Raw genomic sequence first — 19,269 nt, forward strand, 5'->3', positions numbered from 1 at the left:
TGGAATCTTATCAAACTATTCTTAAAATCGTATTTTATATTACTTTGTAGAGTTGTTGACGGTTGAATGTTTTTATATACTGTGCATCTTAGTTATCAATAGAAACAACGCTTTTGTATAAAGTATAAGTAAATTCATGGTTTAATAAACTACTACAATACTAGCTATGTGTAATTTAAATGACTAATGATTTTGAGACTATGAAGTTATATTGAATGCTAGTTCTTTTCAATTGCCAATTCACTTGACAGCAGGTGTGTCAATGATTAACTGGCAAAATAACAGAATGCAGCATTGGAACAATTCCTCTGCGCTCAGCCATTACAGGCTTACTACCGTTTAGTCATTTCACAATTTGCTGTGTCAGTTTGATAGAAATAATAATTTACTTTGGACATTGGCATGAATTATGCTGACTTTTCATATTGCAGGTTCAAACATCACTCCAGAGCACTACAGACATTGAGTACAAAGTGAGCTTTCCTGACTCTTCATTCAACATGATTGAATGTATAGACTTATGTGTATCCATCTAATCAGCAACATCTACCAGCAAATAACATTGATATGGCGTGTGGCGTAATTCTATAAAAGTATTTTGACTTTCTTGGTATAGTACTGAAGTGAAAATGCAATGTAGCCTACTGTCCACTTGATGACGGCAGAGAGCCTCCCGACCAAAGTGAGAAAATGGGAGTGCCATTGGTGAGTGAATAGCCTATTACAGCGCTTCTTGAACAAGGACGTCTTTTTTGAATTTTTTTGCACAAGCAGCTGAAAGGGCACTGTTTCCGCACCGCTGTAGTGACAAATGAAACTAGCCAGCCATCTACGTCTTTTTGTATAAATAATTGATATTCCTCAACAGCTACCTATTTTTCCTTTATTGTTTTCGGGGAAAACTATGTCAAGTCGGAGGAGGTAAGTTCAAGTTGACTTGGCTTGCTAAAGTATGCTAACCTTAATACAGACGGTAGCACCACAGTTATACGAAATCTTTGGTAGTACCAGTTAGCTAGTTAAGTTAACTGGTACTGTCTCTTAGCTAGTTAGCTGCATCAATGTTTGGTTGATTACCATTAGAAATTGCTTCCGCAATAGAAATAGCTAATGACATTGCAGCATTGCCGAGATAGGGGGAAATGTTCAAACCGTTGGTAGCTAGCTAACAGAGGTAGTATCTTTGATACCCTTACAAACTAGCCAGCTGTGTGTTAGCGCTGGTCCAGGGTGTTATTTTTACATTCGCCCCTAGATGGATTTCCACCTTAATATTGACAGACTTTAACATACATCTGCTACTCGCCAAAGTAAAGATGTTGCTAGAGTAACGGTTGCTGACGAACCTTTATTTGCCTGAACCGCGAAAATAGTTGTGTGGTCCATCCGTTGTAGTACAGATCTAACGCATACGCTTGGACCAGAGCTAGTCTGGCAGTAAACAAAGTGTTCAAAATACCTAGTTATATGTTTGCTAGCTACTTAGCCAGCATATGTTACCAAATTTGATTGTCTTGTCACTCATCTCTGCAGTGAAGCCCTGGCTTTCTCGCTAGTGACGGGTATAAACCATGCCATGGCCAGGCTGGTGGACATCTGGGACAGCATGGGCATCATGGAGGAGCAGAGGGTGGAGCGAATGGAGACAGTGAAGAAACACATTGAGGTGAGGCTTTAGAAAACAGTATATTCAGATGAACTGCATGTTACTGAATCCTCGTTAAGTAGTCAATTAAATTAACCAACTCTGACACTATTTTCCTAAGGGCCTTTTGAATGACATGATCACCGAGGAAGAAGCCTTGAGGCACCGCATCCGGGCCAATATCATCACTTTTCAAAAACAGCTGGATACCTTGTGCCTGGAAATGTCAATGGATCCATACAAAGTAAGTGGTACTTTAAGGCCTTTTATAATCAACCTCAACATTGTTTGCTGATTCCTTTCCTTGACTCCATTCCTTCCTTTGTACAAACCTCCTGTCTCCGTCTTGCCCACCTGTCAGATGGAGGAGGGCCTGACAGTCCTCCAGATTGAGAAGAACCTGCGTCTGCGTGTGGAGGTTCTGACCAAGGAGAAGGGGGAGCGTTTGAAGGAGCTATACAGACTGCAGCAGCAGGATAAGGAACTGTGTGTGGAGCTGTGCGTCACCCCCTATTACATCCCCACTGGCAGCATGCCATCTCGCACGCAGCTACAGGAACTCCGGGAGCACATCCAGACCCTCAGTGAGGAAAAGGTACTGTAATGGCTGCAGGCCAGGTTGAAGATTTGGGTTTAGTATGAATGTCATTTTGAACTTCCTATTGTCTTTAAAAAGCAGCATTATTATTCAAACTGTACATTTGTCATAACTGCCCATTACTGGTATTCTGGAGAGAGAAAAAATCTAAACTCTTGTCACTCAATCCTGTAGAAGAGTCGTGCAAAGGTGTTCTCAGGTCTGCGTGAGGACATCAGGAAGCTGATGGAGGAGATGGGTCATGAACCAGAGACTAGCCTGGAGAAAGAGTCTGTGGGCCACGACGAGGATATATTCCTGCTCACTCATGAAAATATCAAAGCCCTCAAACTGCTGCTCTCCCAGGTACTGAAAATAATCTAGCCGCGCTACTAATGATTACTTAGATATTATATTGTAGTCTTTTATTGTATCTGATGTGACTTCTAGGTCTGGGTCTAGTATTTGTATCATTTTGTGTAGATGGAGGTCAAGAAGGAATCACTGACAAATACTCTAGCTGAGCTGAAAGAACGATCCATGTGCCTGTGGAATCGTCTGGATGCGCTGGAGCAAAACTGCAGTGTGTTCCAAGAGAGTGTGCAGGGTACCCTCTCTGACCAAATCACACAGGTTGGAACTCTCTCCTCCTTCATACCTCTCCTTCACCACTATGTTGGACAAAGCTTCACATGCATACCACACACCACTGTTCAAAACAGTAAACCTTACACTATGACTATAATGTTGCCCCGGACAGCTAACAAGGAAACAGAACAGAGATGTGGTGTTAGTATCCCACAGTGTTTGAGACAGTCCTTACCTGGGTAATGTTCATTGGGGACCACTGAGGAAAAATGTGTTTCTTATAGTACCTCCTCGTATCACTGTTTCTGAGCGTTGTTTTCCTTTTTCTTCATACTGAACCTGACCATGTTGTCCGGTCCAGTGGCAGGGGGAGGTGGACCGTCTGACAGACCTGCAGAAGACCAGGCTGGGGGATGTGATTGAAAAGGTCAGACAGGAACTAGTGACCTTCTGGGACAAGTGCAACCTGGGCCGTGAGCAGAGGGAACCCTTCAATGCCCACTTCTGTGACAGTGAGTAGAACAACACTATGAAATCTCACTCTCACAGACAAAATACACATGCATCTGATCGAACCCATTTGTTTTTCCCTAGATAACTTCACAGAGGAGTTGTTGGCGCTGCATGATGCTGCGCTATTGAAGGTGAATAATTATTACGACCAGGTAAAGCCCTTACTGGAGGCCCTGCAGAGATGGGAGAAGTACTGGGCCCTCTTCCAGGATTTTGAGGTACTGCTGGTATTTGCGGTCAGGCTATGTTTGAATGAAATTGCAACGTTTTGTAAAATTGTGCACTACTTGGTGCATGTCATCTAGGACTGTCCGTAACAACAAAAAATCGACCAAGAGTTGACTTCTTTCGACCAATCGATTGGTTTAAATTTCAAAAGGTGTATTTTTCCCTATATACAAATCAACTAGCCTATATGTAGGCTAATGAGCTTGTCTTATGTTTTAAGCACAGTGATTAAATAATTAAGACACAAATGACTCAAGAAGGAGCCAGAGATAACCCACCCTCTTCCTCCCCTTGCTGCTGGCTTTCTGCAGTTAAGCTCCTGAAGTTGCTGGTAATAAATAGCCTGTAGAAACAAAATAGCCTACATAAAGTTAACAAATAAAATGTTGAAGCCTGCAGGTAGAAAATATCTTGACTAAAAATAAATATCATATAAATCACATTGGCTATGCATGGTTTGTCTGCAAGGAACATTGTATCAACTTGGTCCGGCCTGAAGCTCGCGCTAGCAAACTTGCAATATTGTATAAAAATATTCTGGGCCCTTAGTTTCCCGCAAATTAGCTCCAGACCGACAAGGCTGTAGATACACAGTTGTAGGCCTATTTTACAAGGTTTCCACCGGATCACAGCACAAGTGGTTATCGAAGGAGCTGGAAAGATTTTTCAAATAGGCTACGTTGAGGAACTATTGTCTTTCTCAATGAATGTAAAAACAGACCTTATTTACTTGCTGTTTGAGTTGAAGAAAGAAGGAAGTTCTTACTGACTTTATTGTCCCAATGGGTAAATGTTGTTGCAGTGTCATTTACACTTTTTAATGTGCTTTTAAATACAAAACAAAATTGTCAATACAACTTTCATAACAGTTACATACCAATACATAAACATTAAAAAAAAAAAGACTAGCCTGCCGGCCTTACTGAGTCTGTAGGAACATTAGCCCGAGCTATTTAGGAGTGATATCACACCTGGCACAAATGATTGTCTGCTTCTGTTTTTCCTGCTGAGGGGTGCCCTTTACCTGCGCCCAGAGGGGAGTACGTCAAAGTCCGGGTACATGGGATGGCTTGGGTCTAAAATGATTTTGTGAGCCTTGCGGCGGGCCCTGACCTTAAAGATCTCATCTAGACCTGTCTGTTTGACTCCAAGTACCTTGCTTGCTGTGGTGATAATCCTTCTCAGCATATTTCTCTGGCTGACAGTGGCACTGCCAAACCAACAAACAATAACAAGTTCCACAGTGGTGGTGAGGTAAGACAATCAGAAATACTATCAGATCCCCAAATGGGCACGTTTATAGGCCTACCTTTGCACGAAGGCCAGGCAGCCTAGGCCTATTTCTCTGCATAATCCAGTGTGAGTTCTCAGTTAACGTTGATAGGAGAGCTACAAACAAAAGACAGTTCATGAATTGACAACTCGGAAATGGTATGGAATAAACCAAAACTTGTTCCTCTTAACTGTAGCCTAGGTTGTGTGGTCCTTAAACAACGTGTCCACTCCGGACAATGAGAACGGTAAAAGGCGGTAATAATAATATATTGAATGCATTAACAGAAATTAAACCAATGTTGTAGATTAGAACGGTAAATGTACTACTGGTAATACTACCGCAATGGATTAGTCCACTGAGACAGGCGCGAGTCAGGCGTTGTCTCGCGAGTCAGGCGTTGTCTCGCGAGTCAGGCGGTGTCTCGCGAGTCAGGCGGTGTCTCGCGAGTCAGGCGGTGTCTCGTGTACCATACGTATTTTTTATTTTATCTTTTACAAAAATGATGTATACACTACCGTTTAAAAGTTTGGGTTCACCTAGAAATGTTCTTCTTTTTGAAAGAAAATGTTAAAAAAAATTCCATTAAAATAATATCGAATTGATCCGAAATACAGTGTAGACATTGTTAATGATGTAAATGACTATTGTAGTTGTAAACAGCATTTTTTTAAAATATTTTTTTAATAGAATATCTAAGTAGGTGTACGGAGGCCCATTATCAGCAATCATCACTCCTGTGTTCCAATGGCACATTGTGTTAGCTAATTGAAGTTTATCATTTTAAAGCTAATTGATCATTAGAAAGCCATTTAGCATTTGTTAAACTGTTGTGCTGATTTAGACTTGTTGAGTATCTAGAGCATCAGTATTTGTGGGTTCGATTACAGGCTCAAAATAGCCAGAAACAAAGTGCCTTCTTCTGAAACTCGTCAGTCTGTTCTTGTTCTGAGAAATGAAGGCTATTCCATGTGAGAAATTGCCAAGAAACTGAAGATCTCGTACAGCGCGGTGTACTACTCCTTTCACAGCACAGCGCAAACTGGCTCTAACCAGAATAGAAAGAGGAGTGGGAGGCCCTGGTGCACAACTGAGCAATAGGACAAGTACATTAGAGTGTCTAGTTTGAGAAACAGATGCCTCACAAGTCCTCACTGGCAGCTTCATTAAATAGTACCTGCAAAACACCAGTCTCAACGTCAACAGTGAAGAGGTGACTCCAGGATGCTGGCCTTCTAGGCAGAGTTGCAAAGAAAAAGCCATATCTCAGACTGGACAATAAGAAGGTTAAGATGGGCAAAAGAACAGACACAGGACAGAGGAATATTGGGGGTAAAAAGTGTTATTAATCTAAGTTTTAGGTGTTCGGCTCACAAAGAAGAACATTGTGGAGGCAATGTGATGGTCTGGGTGTGCTTTGGTGGTGGTAAAGTGGGAGATTTGTACAAGGTTGAAGAATGAAGGCTGTGACTCAATTTTGCAATGCCATGCCATACTCAGTGGACAGCGCTTAATTGGAGCCAATTTCCTCCTACTCAGGACAATGACTCAAAGCACAGCTCCAAACTTTACAAAAACTATTTAGGTAAGCTGGTATTCTGTCTATAATGGAGTGGCCAGCATTGTCACCGAATCTCAACCCTATTGAGTTGTTGTGGAAGCAGCTTGACCTTATGGTACATAAGAAGTGCCCATCAAGCCAATCCAACTTGTAGGTGCTGCTTCAGGAAGCATGGGGTGAAATCTCTTCAGATTACCTCAACAAATTGACAACTAAAATGCCAAATGTCTGCAAGGCTGTAATTGCTGCAAATGGAGGATTCTTTGATGAAAGCAAAGTTTGAAGGAGACGATTATGTCAATAAAAAAGTATTTATAGCCTTGTCAATGTCTTGACGATATTTCTTATTCATTTTGCAACTCATTACATATATGTTTTCATGGAAAACAAGGACATTTCTAAGTGACCCCAAACTTTTGAACGGTTGTATGTATGCACACATACACAGTGCATTCAGAAAGTATCCAGCCCCCTTCTCCTTTTCCACATGTGTTTTACATTGCAGCCTTATTCTAAAATTGGTTAAATAATCATTTTTCCTCATCAATCTACACACAATACCCCAAAATGACAAAGCGAAAGCAGGTTGTTAGAATTTTGGCCAAATTTATTACACATTTTTTTAAAAATGCCTTATTTACGTAAGTATTCAGACGCTTTGTTATGACACTCGACAAACACCTGTCTATATTAGGTCCCACAGTTGACAGGGAAATAACCACGCCATGGGGTTGAATGAATTGTCCGTAGAGCTCTGGGACAGGATTGTGTGGCTGTACAGATCTGGGGAAGGGTGGCAACTTTGCGGCATCATTGAAGGTCCCAAAGAACACAGTGGCCTCTGTCATTCTTAAATGGAAGAAGTTTGGAACCACCAAGACACTTCCTAGAGCTGGCTGCCTGGCCAAACTGCGCAATCGTGAAAGAAGGGCCTTGGTCAGGGAGGTGACCAAGAAGTCGATTGTCACTCTGGTGGAGTGCAACAGCTCTGTCATTCATGCCTTTATGGTAGAGTGGCCAGACAGAAGCCACTCCTCAGTAAAAGGCATATGGCAGCCTGCTTGAAGTTTGCCAAAAGGCACCTAAAGGACTCTGACCCTGAGAAATGAGATTCTCTGGTCTGATGAAATCAAGATTGAACTCTTTGGCCTGAATGCCAAGAGTCATGTCTGTAGGAAACCTGGCACCATCCCTACGGTGAAGCATGGTGGTGGCAGCATCATGCTGTAGGGATGTTTTTCAGCGGCAGGGACTGGGAGACTAGTCAGGATTGAGGAAAATATTAACCAAGAAAATTGCAGAGACATCCTTGAATAAAGGCCTACTATAGAGCGCTCAGGACCTCTGAGGTAAAGGTTCGCCTTCTAACAGGACAATGACCCTAAGCACACAACCAAGACAATGCAGGTGTGGCTTCTGAGTCTCTGAATGTCCTTGAGTGGCCCAGCCAGAGCCCTGACTTGAACCCGATCGAACATCTCAGGAGACCTGAAAATAACTGCTGCAACGCTCCCAATCCAACCTAATAGAGTTGGAGAGGAGCTGCAGAGGAGAAACTCCCCAAATACAGGTGTCCCAAGCTTGTAGCGTCATAAAGAAGACTTAAGGCTGTAAGTGCTGCCAAAGGTGCTTCAACAAAGTACTGAGTGAAGGGTCTGAATACTTATGTAAATTTAATATTTCAGTTTTGCATTTTTTATAAATTTTGATATTCTATATAATTTGACAAGAAAATGTATAATCTATTACTGAAACTTCTCTTTGCAGAAAAAGGCAAATGATCCAAACCGTTTCTCCAACAGAGGAGGAGCCCTTCTTAAAGAGGCCAAAGAGAAGGTCAAAGTTCAAAAGATGCTGCCAAAGGTAAGACTTCATTTGATTTAAGTCATGTCCTTCTATACATTTGTATGGCAGTTGGCTTCACAGTCAGAAGGAATGTTATATACCATTCATTCATCTCTGACAATTATTTTCACCTGCTTAAAATCTGTTGTAAGTTGTAGAAATTATAGTCTTTACATTTTTACATATAAAATATGTTTATGAAAAGTGACAGACATGGTTGATGATGGTAATCAAACAAACTCCTGCTAAATTAGTTGGAGTGCAGCGTTATATCGCCACAGCTTCTATTCACAACCACTCACTGGAGCATCCAATGATCGGTTCAAGGTCATTCTCATTCTTATATGGCGGTGTCATTGACGTTGTACTCTGATTTAAAATGCCAATGATGTATACAGTGCATTTAGAAATTCCATCATTCTTAAATGGAAGAAGTTTGGAACCACCAAGGCTCCTAGAGCTGGCCGCCCGGCCAAACTGAGCAATCGGTGGAGAAGGGCCTTGGTCAGGGAGATTCTCACGCTGACACAGCACCTGAGTTCCTCTGTGGAGGTGGGAGAATCTTCCAGAAGGACAACCATCTCTGCAGCACCCCACCAATCAGGCCTTTATGGTAGAGTGGCCAGACGGAAGCCACTCCTCAGTAAAAGGCATTTGACAGCCCGCTTGGAGTTTGCCAAGAGGCACCTAAAGAACTCTCAGACCATGAGAAACCAGATTCTCTGGTCTGATGAAACCAAGATTGAACTTTTTGGCCTGTATGCCAAGCATCACGTCTGGAAGAAGCCTGGCACCATCGCTATGGTGAAGCATGGTGGTGGCAGCATCATGCTGTGGGGATGTTTTTCAGCGGCAGTGACTGGGGACTAGTCGGGATCAAGGGAAAGATGAACGGCGCAAAGTACAGAGAGATCCTTGATAAAAACCTCCTCCAGAGCACTCAGGGCCCCAGACTGGGGTGAAGGTTCACCTTCTAACAGGACAATGACCCTAAGCACACAGCCAAGGCAATGAGCGAGTGGCTTCGGAACAAGTCTCTGAATGCCCAGCCAGAGCCCAGACTTGAACCTGATCGAACATCTCTGGAGAGACCTGAAAAAAGCTGTGCAGACACGCTCCCCATCCAACCTGACAGAGCCTGCAGAGGATCTGCAGAGAAGAATGGGAGAAACTCCCCAAATACAGGTGTGCCAAGCTTGTAGCGTCCTATCCAAGAAGACTCGAGGCTGTAATCGCTGCCAAAGGTGCTTCAACAAAGTACTGACTAAAGGGTCTGTATACTTATGTTAATGTGCTATTTCAGTTTTGTATTTTTAAGACATTTGCAAATAATGTTTTGTCATTATGGGAAGTGTTGCAACGATATGACACTTTTTTTTTTGGCCGATAGCGATATCCGATATTTTCCTTCCTAAAAAACACGATATCGGTATTTTAAAATTTTAGTGGCCTTTTAAGCATTCTAGCACAGTTAAATAGTTAACACACACACATGGACGCAGCACTCTAAGGCACTGCATCTCATTGCAGGAGGCGTCACTACAGTCCCTGTTTTGAATCCAGGCTGTATCACATCCAGCTGTGATTGGGAGTCCCATAAGGGCGCACAATTATACATTATGTATGTACTGGTATGTCCCCATTACCAGTAAAGCATAATCGAAGCCCATTTCTTTCACTTACTTGCTGTGCTGTTTCGTTGTTCAGTCGTTTCATTCTCAACCAGGATTTCTATGGGATGCCATTTGGATCTTTGCGTGTCAAAATAGAAATCAATGACCAGTAGATAACACTATTTGACGCGTTAGATAAGCTTGCTGACCAATCAGGACCTGAATGTGACTGCACGTCACATCATCATTTAACGCATTCATACATTTTTTACGCAGTTATTACACATTGATTACACTATCACTTGTATTTCATGTGACAATGATTAATCGATACGTATGCTATGATGCTGGTAAAGTTGCCTTGTGCACCTACAGTGCTGGTCATAAAAATAAAAGCTAGCTTAGCTCAGGGATGCAAACAATGTTCTTCCCCAAAAACGACATCTGTTTCAGTAGCCATTGTTAGTTAGCTAGCTAACTATATAGCTAGGTGTTATCATTCATAAGACAGATTTTATTTGATTAATGGTGGTCGGGCCCATCTATGTGAAGCCAACCACAATAATAATTAGCCACAATAGTGGACTTTGCGGTTAGCCTTCAAAATAACAGTATGGCATAATTCTACTATTTTTTTAATCATTTGTATCACTTTCAATTACTTATTTTGAAGGCAAACCGCAAATTCCACTATTGTCCCTAATCCTTATTGTGGCTAGCTTCACCACACATAACCATGTCCGGTCGAGCCTCACTAGCCAGATGAAGCTAGCTGGCTTCTTATAACGTTAGCTTTGGGCAACAGGGTTAAGTAGCTGGCTAGCTATTTATTTTCATGAACTGAAGTTAAATTTCAATAGGTGAACAAGTGGCAACCTAGCTAATACTTAACTCACAAGGATTCCTAAATCATTGCTAAGAATAATGAAAATGACTGCAGTGTGTACCGGTGCTCGAACAGTTAGCGAAAGCCAACATCATTCATGACAGAGAACGGTTGATTGTCAAGGGCAATGAATTCCATAATCTTGGATTTTGCCTTTTGAGTTGTCTCGCTAAAATGTTCTTACTCTTACTCTTTACATGGCGTGATTACGTTATATAGGTATGCACGTCAACTTTGACATTGGTTTCTCACATCAGCGTTAAACTAGACATTAGTTGATTCCGATGTTGGCATTTTTAGCTAATATCGTCCGAATCCGATATGTTCACCGATATATCGTACATCCCTAATTATGGGATATTGTGTGTAGATTTTACGAGGGGGAAAAAACTATTTAATCCATTTTAGAATACAGCTGTAATGTAAAAACAATAAGGAAAAGGTCAAGGGGTCTGCATACTTTCCAAATCCACTGTAAATAACAGTACGGTGTGTGTGTGTGTGTAAAGGCTTTTTACAAAGGAAAAGTGACATTGTTTCTCCCTGTTATGTGATGTGACCAGTTGGAGGAAGAACTGAAGAAGGGGGTTGAAGCCTGGGAGAAGGACCAGGGTTCTGCCTTCCTGGTTCAGGGCCGGAGAGTCATGACCTACATCTCCAGCCAATGGGAGGAGTACAAGCAGCAGAGGGACAAGGAGAAAAGTGAACGTGCCGCCGTAAGTCCAGCCCCTCCTAATTCTCACCCATAGATTACCACAGTCATAATCCCCATAAACCCTAGCAGTCAAACAGGGAATTGGTTCCAATTGTTTTCCCACCATGCATTTTTCCCATAGGGGATTTTAGAAACACTTAAATGAAGGTCTGTGTTTCGTCTAGGCTTACTCTGGCATAACGTTTTGATACCTGTGTAAATCTGTCTTACAAGGTGACTGTTTTTCATCACAAACTATCGTAAAGCAATATCTCTCTGTTCCCATGTGCAAAAGGCCGATTCTAAAACTTACTGTGCTGAATGTAGATTAAAATAGACTTGTACAGAGTAGCGTGGTCAACATGTGTAACTGCCAAATGGCAATGCTGAGAAATGTGGATTTGACCATTCTGGGGCATTGATCGTTTGTTACTGACTGGTCTGTGACTGAGGCTTTGTTTGTCTCTGTGTTTAAGTTGCAGACATCAAAGAAGGGGGAGATGACGACTCCATTCAAAACTCCCACTAAGAGGGCCCATGGAGGGATAAACGGCCCTACCCCCAACAAGATCAGAAAGGTACTAGGGCTGGGAATTGCCAGGGTCCGAACAAGCTATGAAGGAAAAATACTGGAGTTTTGGTACAGGGACAGCTGACTAGCGCAAACATAATATTTCGATTTTTTTGTAAAAAAATAATCTCCAGATATGTAGCTGTAGAAGGTACAGTAACTAGCACTTACAGTGGTCCTTATGAGACGAGTTCACTGGCCTCCGAAACCAACTCGAGCACTTTATTATTGTGGTAACACTTATTTTGATATAATTGCGTATTGTAAGAATCTCATTAAGTACCTTACGTATATGGAAAATGTAAGAAATGTGTCACTAGTCTTACATGACCTTGACCCACATAGCCCTTCTTTCAGAAGACTCCTAGCCAGGTTACCAGGGTGCGGTCAGCCAACACCTTCATTAGTGTGCCCAGCAGCAAGCCTCCTCTCTCCCAGGTTCAGATGCAGGTACACACCCAGCACTCACTCCAAACTGTGGACCATTGTTGGTTCTTGTCCTTGGTGAACAGCTTCCATTTATATAGCGCAATGACTATTAAGAGAACCACTAGGTGATTGCTGTTATAGAGTTTTTCCTGTTCGAGCCATAAACCACTTTCCAAAGTCTACCTAGCTTGTGAAAGACACAGTATTGACAGCAAAATCCAAACTCGTCTTTAGAATCTAATCTCTTTCCAAGTTAATAATTCTATTAAAGAGATGTAGAAATATAATACTTCAGGTGGATTTGATAGGTAAGCAGAGAAGGAAGTGTGCTGCATGTTCAGAATGTTGACTCTGATGTGTTTGTTTGTGTCCACTCATTGGCTGTGCAGAAAATTAGGCCCCTGGAGAGCAGCACCAGTCAGAGAACGCCCCTGCTGGAGTGCAACAGTACAGAGAGGAAACAACCTGTTGACATCAGCTACCTTGACTTCACTGTGAGACCAGCCTTTTAAACTATACTCTGACTTTAAGACCAGCTGTTAATGATTTATTTATTTTTACAAATATTTGAATAGGATTTTTCTCTCGGCTCTATAGTCAACCAATTAAATAAACATGGCACTTTACAAAACAAAGGCAATTCATACATTCTCATAGCTCATCATATATTGTTAGTTACGCATTTTAAACTACTCTGACTTCACTGTAAGACTAACCCTTTAAACTAAACTCTACAACCGTCTTGTCTGCAGAAACATTTTGCTCTCAAAATCACATTTCCTGCAATTCTACACATTCTGTCATGGGGTGGAGAGAAAATATTAGTTTTAACGCAAATTTCCTGCAATTTATATATTGTTAAACCAGCCTTTTAAACTATATTCGGACTTCACTGTGAGACCATCCTTAAGTGTCAAGACTGTCATGACTGTGTCATGAATTTACAGTGCATTCGGAAAGTATTCAGACCCCTTGACTTTTTTTCAACATTTTGATACGTTACAGCCTTATTTTAAACTGTGGTGAATGCAATTGATTTGGAAAAACACACCGGTCTGTATAAGGTCCCACAGTTGACAGTGCATGTCAAAGCAAACACCATGCCATGAGGTCAAAGGAATTATCTGTAAAGCTCTGAGACCGGATTGACGTGCAGATCTGGGGAAGGATACCAAAACATTTCTGCAGCATTGAAGGTCCCCAAGAACACAGTGGCCACCATCATTCTTAAATGGAAGAAGTTTGGAACCACCAAGACTCCTCCCAGAGCTGTCAGCCTGGCCAAACTGAGCAATCAGGGGAGAAGGACCTTGATCAGGGAGGTGACAAAGAACCTGACGGTCACTCTTACTGAGCTCCAGAGTTCCTCTATGGAGATGGGAGAACCTTCCAGAAGGACAACCATCTCTGCAGCACTCCACCAATCAGGCCTTTATGATAGGGTGGCCAGATGGAAGCCACTCCTCAGTAGAAGACACATCACAGCCCACTTGAAGTTTCCAAAAGCCACCTAAAGACTGTCAATGAGAAACAAGATTCTCTGGTCTAATGAAACCAAGATTGAACTCTTTGGCCTGAATGCCAAGCTTCACATCTGGAGGAAACCTGGCACCATCCCTACGGTGAAGCATAGTGGTGGGAGCATCATGCGGTGGGCATGTTTTTCAGTGGCAGTGACTGGGAGGCTAGTCAGGATCGAGGGAAAAAATGAACGGAGCAAAGTGCAGAGAGATCCTTGATGAAAACCTGCTACAGAGTGCTCAAGACCTCAGACTGGGGAGAAGGTTCACCTTCCAACAGGACAACGACCGTAAGAACACAGCCAAGACAACGCAGGAGTGGCATTGGGACAAGTCTCGAAGTCTAGGCTGGGCCAGTAACCGAGAAATTGCTGGTTCGAATCCCCGAGCTGACTAGCTGAAATTTGTCAACGTGCCCTTGAGCAAGGCACTCAATCCTAATTGCTCTTGTAAGTCGCTCTGGATCAGAGCGTCTGCTAAATGTAAAGTCTCTGAATGTCCTTGAGTGGCCCAGCCAGAGCCCGGACTTGAACCCAATCAACCATCTCTGGAGAGACCTGAATAAAAGCTGTGCAGATAAGCTCCCCATCCAACCTGGCAGAGCTTGAGAGGATCTGCAGAGAAGAATGGGAGAAACTGACTAAATACAGGTGTGCCAAGCTTGTAGCGTCATACCCAAGAAGACTCAAGGCTGTAATTGCTGCCAAAGGTGCTTCAACAAAGTACTGAGTTAAGGGTCTGAATACTTATGTAAATGTGATATTTCTGTATTTTTGTTGTAGATTTGTAAAAAATATTGAAACCTGTGTTCTTTGTCATTATGGGGTATTGTGTGTAGATTGATGCGTTGGAAGAAAACCCTTTTTTTTTCAAATAGATTTTAGAATAAGGCTGTAACGTAACAAAATGTGGAAAAGTCAAGGGGTCTAAATATTTTCCGACTCCACTGTAAGTTAAATGTTGACCTAAGTTTTTCCTCACTTTCTACTCCAACAGTGCTTTTTTTTGGGGGGGGGGTTATGGTATCAGTTACTGAAATATGTCTTTCATTCCCTCCAGAGTGCGTTGTCCAAAAAGTCAAGTGATGCAGTTTTCAATTCCACAGCAAAGGACCCCGCGTTTTAAGAGGTGCGTGCACAGTTCACTCCTCAGAGGTTGTGTTCTGTCCACTTGGCACTCTTCTCCTGGCTACACGGCCGGTGTTTTAATCAAATTGGTTAGATTTCAAAGTAACAGCAACACCAATTAGCTCAAATTAGTTACATCAAAGACTTGCCGTGGCTACACGTGTCTTGATGCAACTAATTTGAGCTAATTGGTGTTGCTGTTACTTTGAAATCTAACCAATTGTATTTATGTATAGTAATACTACAACCTGCATGGAAGTGGATAGGTCAAAAGGGACTCTTAGTGTAATTTGCAGCGTATTGTAATAGTAAAGGTGTGGATGAAACTGTCATAAAGCCATGTTTTCCAGTGATTAATATTCTGCTGTCCAGGGCAGGTATTTCACGAGTTTGATACTTTTTAAAGGTAGAGTCCCTTAGATGTTAGACATGCAGTACTTTAATATTCATTTTAAATGTTTTACTTTATAATAAATGACCAGGTAACACCAGAGGAAGCATCCTGTTTTGATACAGACCTTCCAGCAGATCTACATGCTACACTTTTTTTTTTCAATTTAAATTTTTATAAATATTTCTGTTTGTAAATACTTCTTTCTTGTAATGCTACTTCTCATTTGTTTCTTCTGCACACACACCGTTTTGTCCTTGTGTCAACATGTGAATTTTACTGTTTCTTGTATACCTATTAATAAATGTCACCTGTCTTTTAATTACAGTAGTGCATGCATTTTCATACTGGTTGTGGATTTGAACTCCACAACCATGGCATTGCAAGCACCATGCTCTATCAACCGAGCTACATGGCAGTGTTTTAACTTTTATCTACACATGAAATGATGGCATGGGAGAGTTTGGCTTTATTCATGATAGGGAATGTTGGTTTAGAGCCAAAGTCCTAAGATTGATTCAGACCCTGTAAACTTGAATGGTTATAGAGAATTAATGATATTCCTCTTCTGCTCCATCAATCCTGGATTGTTTCATTGACCTTGAGCCAAAACACTCCTTTACCGTTGACCGACGAGTGGGATTGTAGAAACCATGTAATTGTCATGGATAATCAAGTTAGTCATTTATGAACATGGAGAAGAGGATTTTTGGCTGTATAATTGCCTCACTCAAACAATGGCATGATGGTCAAGAACGTTTAAATGCTTTCAAGGCAACACAGTATTACACAATTAAAGCTGTTTGCTATTCAACTGTCTCCATTGAAGCCCGTCACGTTGTCTAGGCTGCATGATTACAAATCTAAGGCTAGATTAAACTGACCCTGATCCAGTGGGAAAGAATTTTAGACATTCAGAAGCACATTTTTAGTTGCCAAATTACATGATTGGTACATCCCAACTATGCAAAACATACATATATACATGAAATATTTGTCAAAAGATAATGTAATGCTAAGTTGATTGACATATTTAAACGTAGTTGTCCTTAACACACAGGTCACTAGCAGGAATGGGAGTGACCCCAGTCCACACAACTGCTTACATGTACAATAGCTTTTAACTTCATAGGGACTCTTAGAACATCAATCACAAACAATCTTGGCACAATGCTGAGTCATTCCACAGGCACACTAGCTTTTGATCTCTTCCTGTATCTTCATTGTCTGAGTCTTCACTTGGGGGGGGGGCTCGACTGGACAGTGCTTTTTTTTGCATCAAATTCCATAAACCTTGACCTGCTAATTCAATAATCAGACTGCAGTCCTCTCAAGTCCTTCAGCTCAGAATCTCAATGTCGTGACCATACGTCCCCATTAATACCTACTGTATTTCACTTGTTCGACTTGTGTGAGACAAGCAGGTTAACACCATTATTTCTCTGGGCTATAGTCCACCCATGGAGTCTTGAGATCCTACCTCATTGGATAAAATCTTTCTGCTGTTCACTGTGGCTTTGGTTGGGAAGGAAGGATAATCTAGAAGGAGGAAATGAAAAGAATGCTGTTAGTTACCGTTTATAAGCTGATGAGGGTCAAAGTGAAATACTAACGATATCCTGTGGAAAGGTGAATCGGGAAAAACACGACTAATGTAGGTGTAGGGAATTTGTATACAAGTGCTGTTTCTCATGAGTTATAATGCTGTTCTGCTTGTACAGAAAAGTGCACTGTAGTTGGCTTCTAGCAGGCAGGGCAGATACCAGATAGTATACCTGGTTGCGTAACACTAACAAAAGAACAATTGACACATATTTCATGCCTCAAGACATGGATTCTTAATTAGTAAACAAAAATACCCCTCTTAGCCAGTGAGAAAACATGTCATATTTGGAATATTGGATAGATCATGTCTTAGGTGGTTTAATCACATGTAGGGTTAGCTGAGTTATGACTGAGCCCCTCAGGCAGCAATAAGGCTCATAAGAAGTGAAAAATAAGTAGGACTAGTGCTGCTAGGTTTTACTGCTGCCCTGCCTGAGTTCCAGGGAGTCTACTGAAGCCAGTCTCAGGAGGCCAAATGTCAGTTGTCCTCATTATCAGACCACCAAAGCCCTCGATGAGAAACCTGAGGGGGAACAAAACAAACAGCAATGTTCCTCCACCTCCAAATGCACTCTGTTCTCTCAGGAGACCCTTTACTGTCCAAGTAGAGCTCTGTAAGTACTTATCATACTCCGGCAAACAATGTCAGATGCCACCTGGCTTAGCCCGTACAGTATGGGAGGTAATTGTCATGTCAGGCATCAGAAAATGTCACCAATCAAGTTTGTCACGTGAACATCCATCAAACTTGGGAATGTGTTATCACTCCTACACTGATGTATGTTACAAGCAAGAATGACAAATGGCTTATAGCCACTGTTCCCTGGGCGCTAAAGATGTCGGTTAAGGCAGCCTCCCGCACCTCTGATTCAGAGGGTTGGGTTAAATGCAGAAGACACATTTCAGTTTAAGGCATTTAGTTGAACAACTGACTAGGTATCCCCCTTTCCAATGAGTAAGCTCTTTCTAATGAGGAACTCTTTTGACACCTCGTAGAGTCCATGCCCCAACAAATTGAGGCTGTTCTGAGGGCAAAAGGGGGTGTGCAACTCAATGTTAGGAAGGTGTTCCTAATGTTTGGTATACTCAGTGTGCAATATGTGTGGCTAAATTCACTGTGACTTCCTTGTCTTTGAATGTAATTTAAGCCTGTTTATACCTGGTGCTAACATGGGTCCTTTGTCCTGATCTTGTCTACATTCTGAATGTATCCACATTTCCAGAAAGACACATTTCTTGGAAATGTACTTGTGCAATGTCTTGTGTTTCTCCTTAATTAAGCAAACATTTAAAAATAAATATGATTCTTGAAAATAAAGTTTTGGAATTTGTTCTTAATTCCAAGATAGCTTAACCCTTTTCGTAAACGAAGGGCAGTGAGAGAATAAGCTCATGAAAGCAATTGAACATGTTTAATTCACTCACAAAGTTAATCTGAAAGTTTCAGTGTTGATTTCTTTAAACCCAAGAACATGTTTTAGAACAGTAATCTCTGTAGGAAATATGCTAACATGATTGCCATTGCTAGCTAGAAAGCTAGATAAATCGGTTGACTAGCAACAAACGTCCTAAGAAAATTCGTAAGAACATATTTGAGAAGTTCGTAAGAAAATGATTCAATCTTAAGATATTGTTGAGGAATTGCACATACAAACTTTGTTATGAACTTCTTCCTTTTTCTTCTTAAGAAGCTTACGTTTTTGAGTAAGAAGTGTTTTGTGAATCTGGGCCCAGATGTTTATTATCCACTATCCTCTGTGGGAACTTCAACATGTCTGTGACGTGGATTAAACCTGAAGCTTAAATCTGATACACATGAGGTCTACATCAACGAAGGGCAACCATTTGAACATGGCCATGGGAAGGTTTTATTGACTAGTTTGCTGTTTAATTTCATCTTGATTCCTCAGGCGCTGGTCCATATGGTTGTTCTTGCCAACATATAATGTGATCAGTCTTAAAGTATAAACTCTGAAACCTGGAGGACTCTGGGTGGAAATCAAACCCAAACACTGGACCTGAGACACCTCAGACATGAAGAGCCATGGAGATCACATGTTGATTGGCTTAATAATAATAATATGTTTTTCTTCTGACATGACATCAAAGAATGTTGAAATTGAGCTACAGTATATGATACAAACCACTTCTACCTTATTTCACAGGGGTCAGAAAACAGAACCTGGCATGAGTCCATGGGGTA

At 41.5% G+C, this 19,269-nt stretch overlaps 2 protein-coding genes across 6 annotated transcripts in view; one reads left to right on the forward strand and one right to left on the reverse strand.

The window, feature by feature from the left end:
- Window positions 1-723: 723 nt before the first annotated feature.
- Window positions 724-15,783, forward strand: LOC110523805 (protein regulator of cytokinesis 1). 5 transcript variants are annotated; one of them, XR_005051734.1, is made up of 15 exons: window positions 724-921; window positions 1,534-1,666; window positions 1,767-1,889; window positions 2,007-2,240; window positions 2,418-2,588; window positions 2,706-2,855; window positions 3,172-3,322; window positions 3,405-3,541; window positions 8,153-8,248; window positions 11,293-11,445; window positions 11,900-12,001; window positions 12,340-12,444; window positions 12,813-12,917; window positions 15,003-15,152; window positions 15,255-15,783. XR_005051734.1 is itself a non-coding variant. In XM_021602835.2 (14 exons), exons 1-14 carry the CDS (start codon window positions 905-907, stop codon window positions 15,066-15,068), a joined length of 1,743 nt encoding a protein of 580 aa, XP_021458510.2. In that variant the 5' UTR covers window positions 724-904; the 3' UTR covers window positions 15,069-15,783. The 5 variants fall into 5 exon arrangements, 4 of the variants coding, with proteins under 4 accessions (XP_021458510.2, XP_021458512.2, XP_036833382.1 ...); XM_021602835.2 differs by having other exon boundaries at window positions 15,003-15,783; XM_021602837.2 differs by having other exon boundaries at window positions 12,355-12,444; window positions 15,003-15,783.
- The window catches only part of LOC110522939 (5-hydroxytryptamine receptor 4-like), a 34,939-nt gene continuing 31,283 nt past the window's right edge, over window positions 15,614-19,269 (reverse strand). Inside the window, exon 3 of the mRNA XM_021601375.2 lies at window positions 15,614-17,000. Within this exon, the coding sequence (XP_021457050.2) occupies window positions 16,943-17,000 (58 nt within the window). The 3' untranslated portion in view covers window positions 15,614-16,942. The remainder of the gene's footprint in view (window positions 17,001-19,269) is intronic.

The sequence above is a fragment of the Oncorhynchus mykiss genome, chromosome 5 (genome assembly GCF_013265735.2).
Source record: "Oncorhynchus mykiss isolate Arlee chromosome 5, USDA_OmykA_1.1, whole genome shotgun sequence".
In the NCBI taxonomy this organism is placed as follows: Eukaryota; Metazoa; Chordata; class Actinopteri; order Salmoniformes; family Salmonidae; genus Oncorhynchus; species Oncorhynchus mykiss.

Bases quoted from the DNA above. Each gene is read 5' to 3' on its own strand.
- LOC110523805 (XM_021602835.2), top strand. The intron at 2,856-3,171 runs GTTGGAACTCTC...TGTCCGGTCCAG, and splicing joins TCTCTGACCAAATCACACAG to TGGCAGGGGGAGGTGGACCG. The intron at 12,445-12,812 runs GTACACACCCAG...TTGGCTGTGCAG, and splicing joins TCTCCCAGGTTCAGATGCAG to AAAATTAGGCCCCTGGAGAG.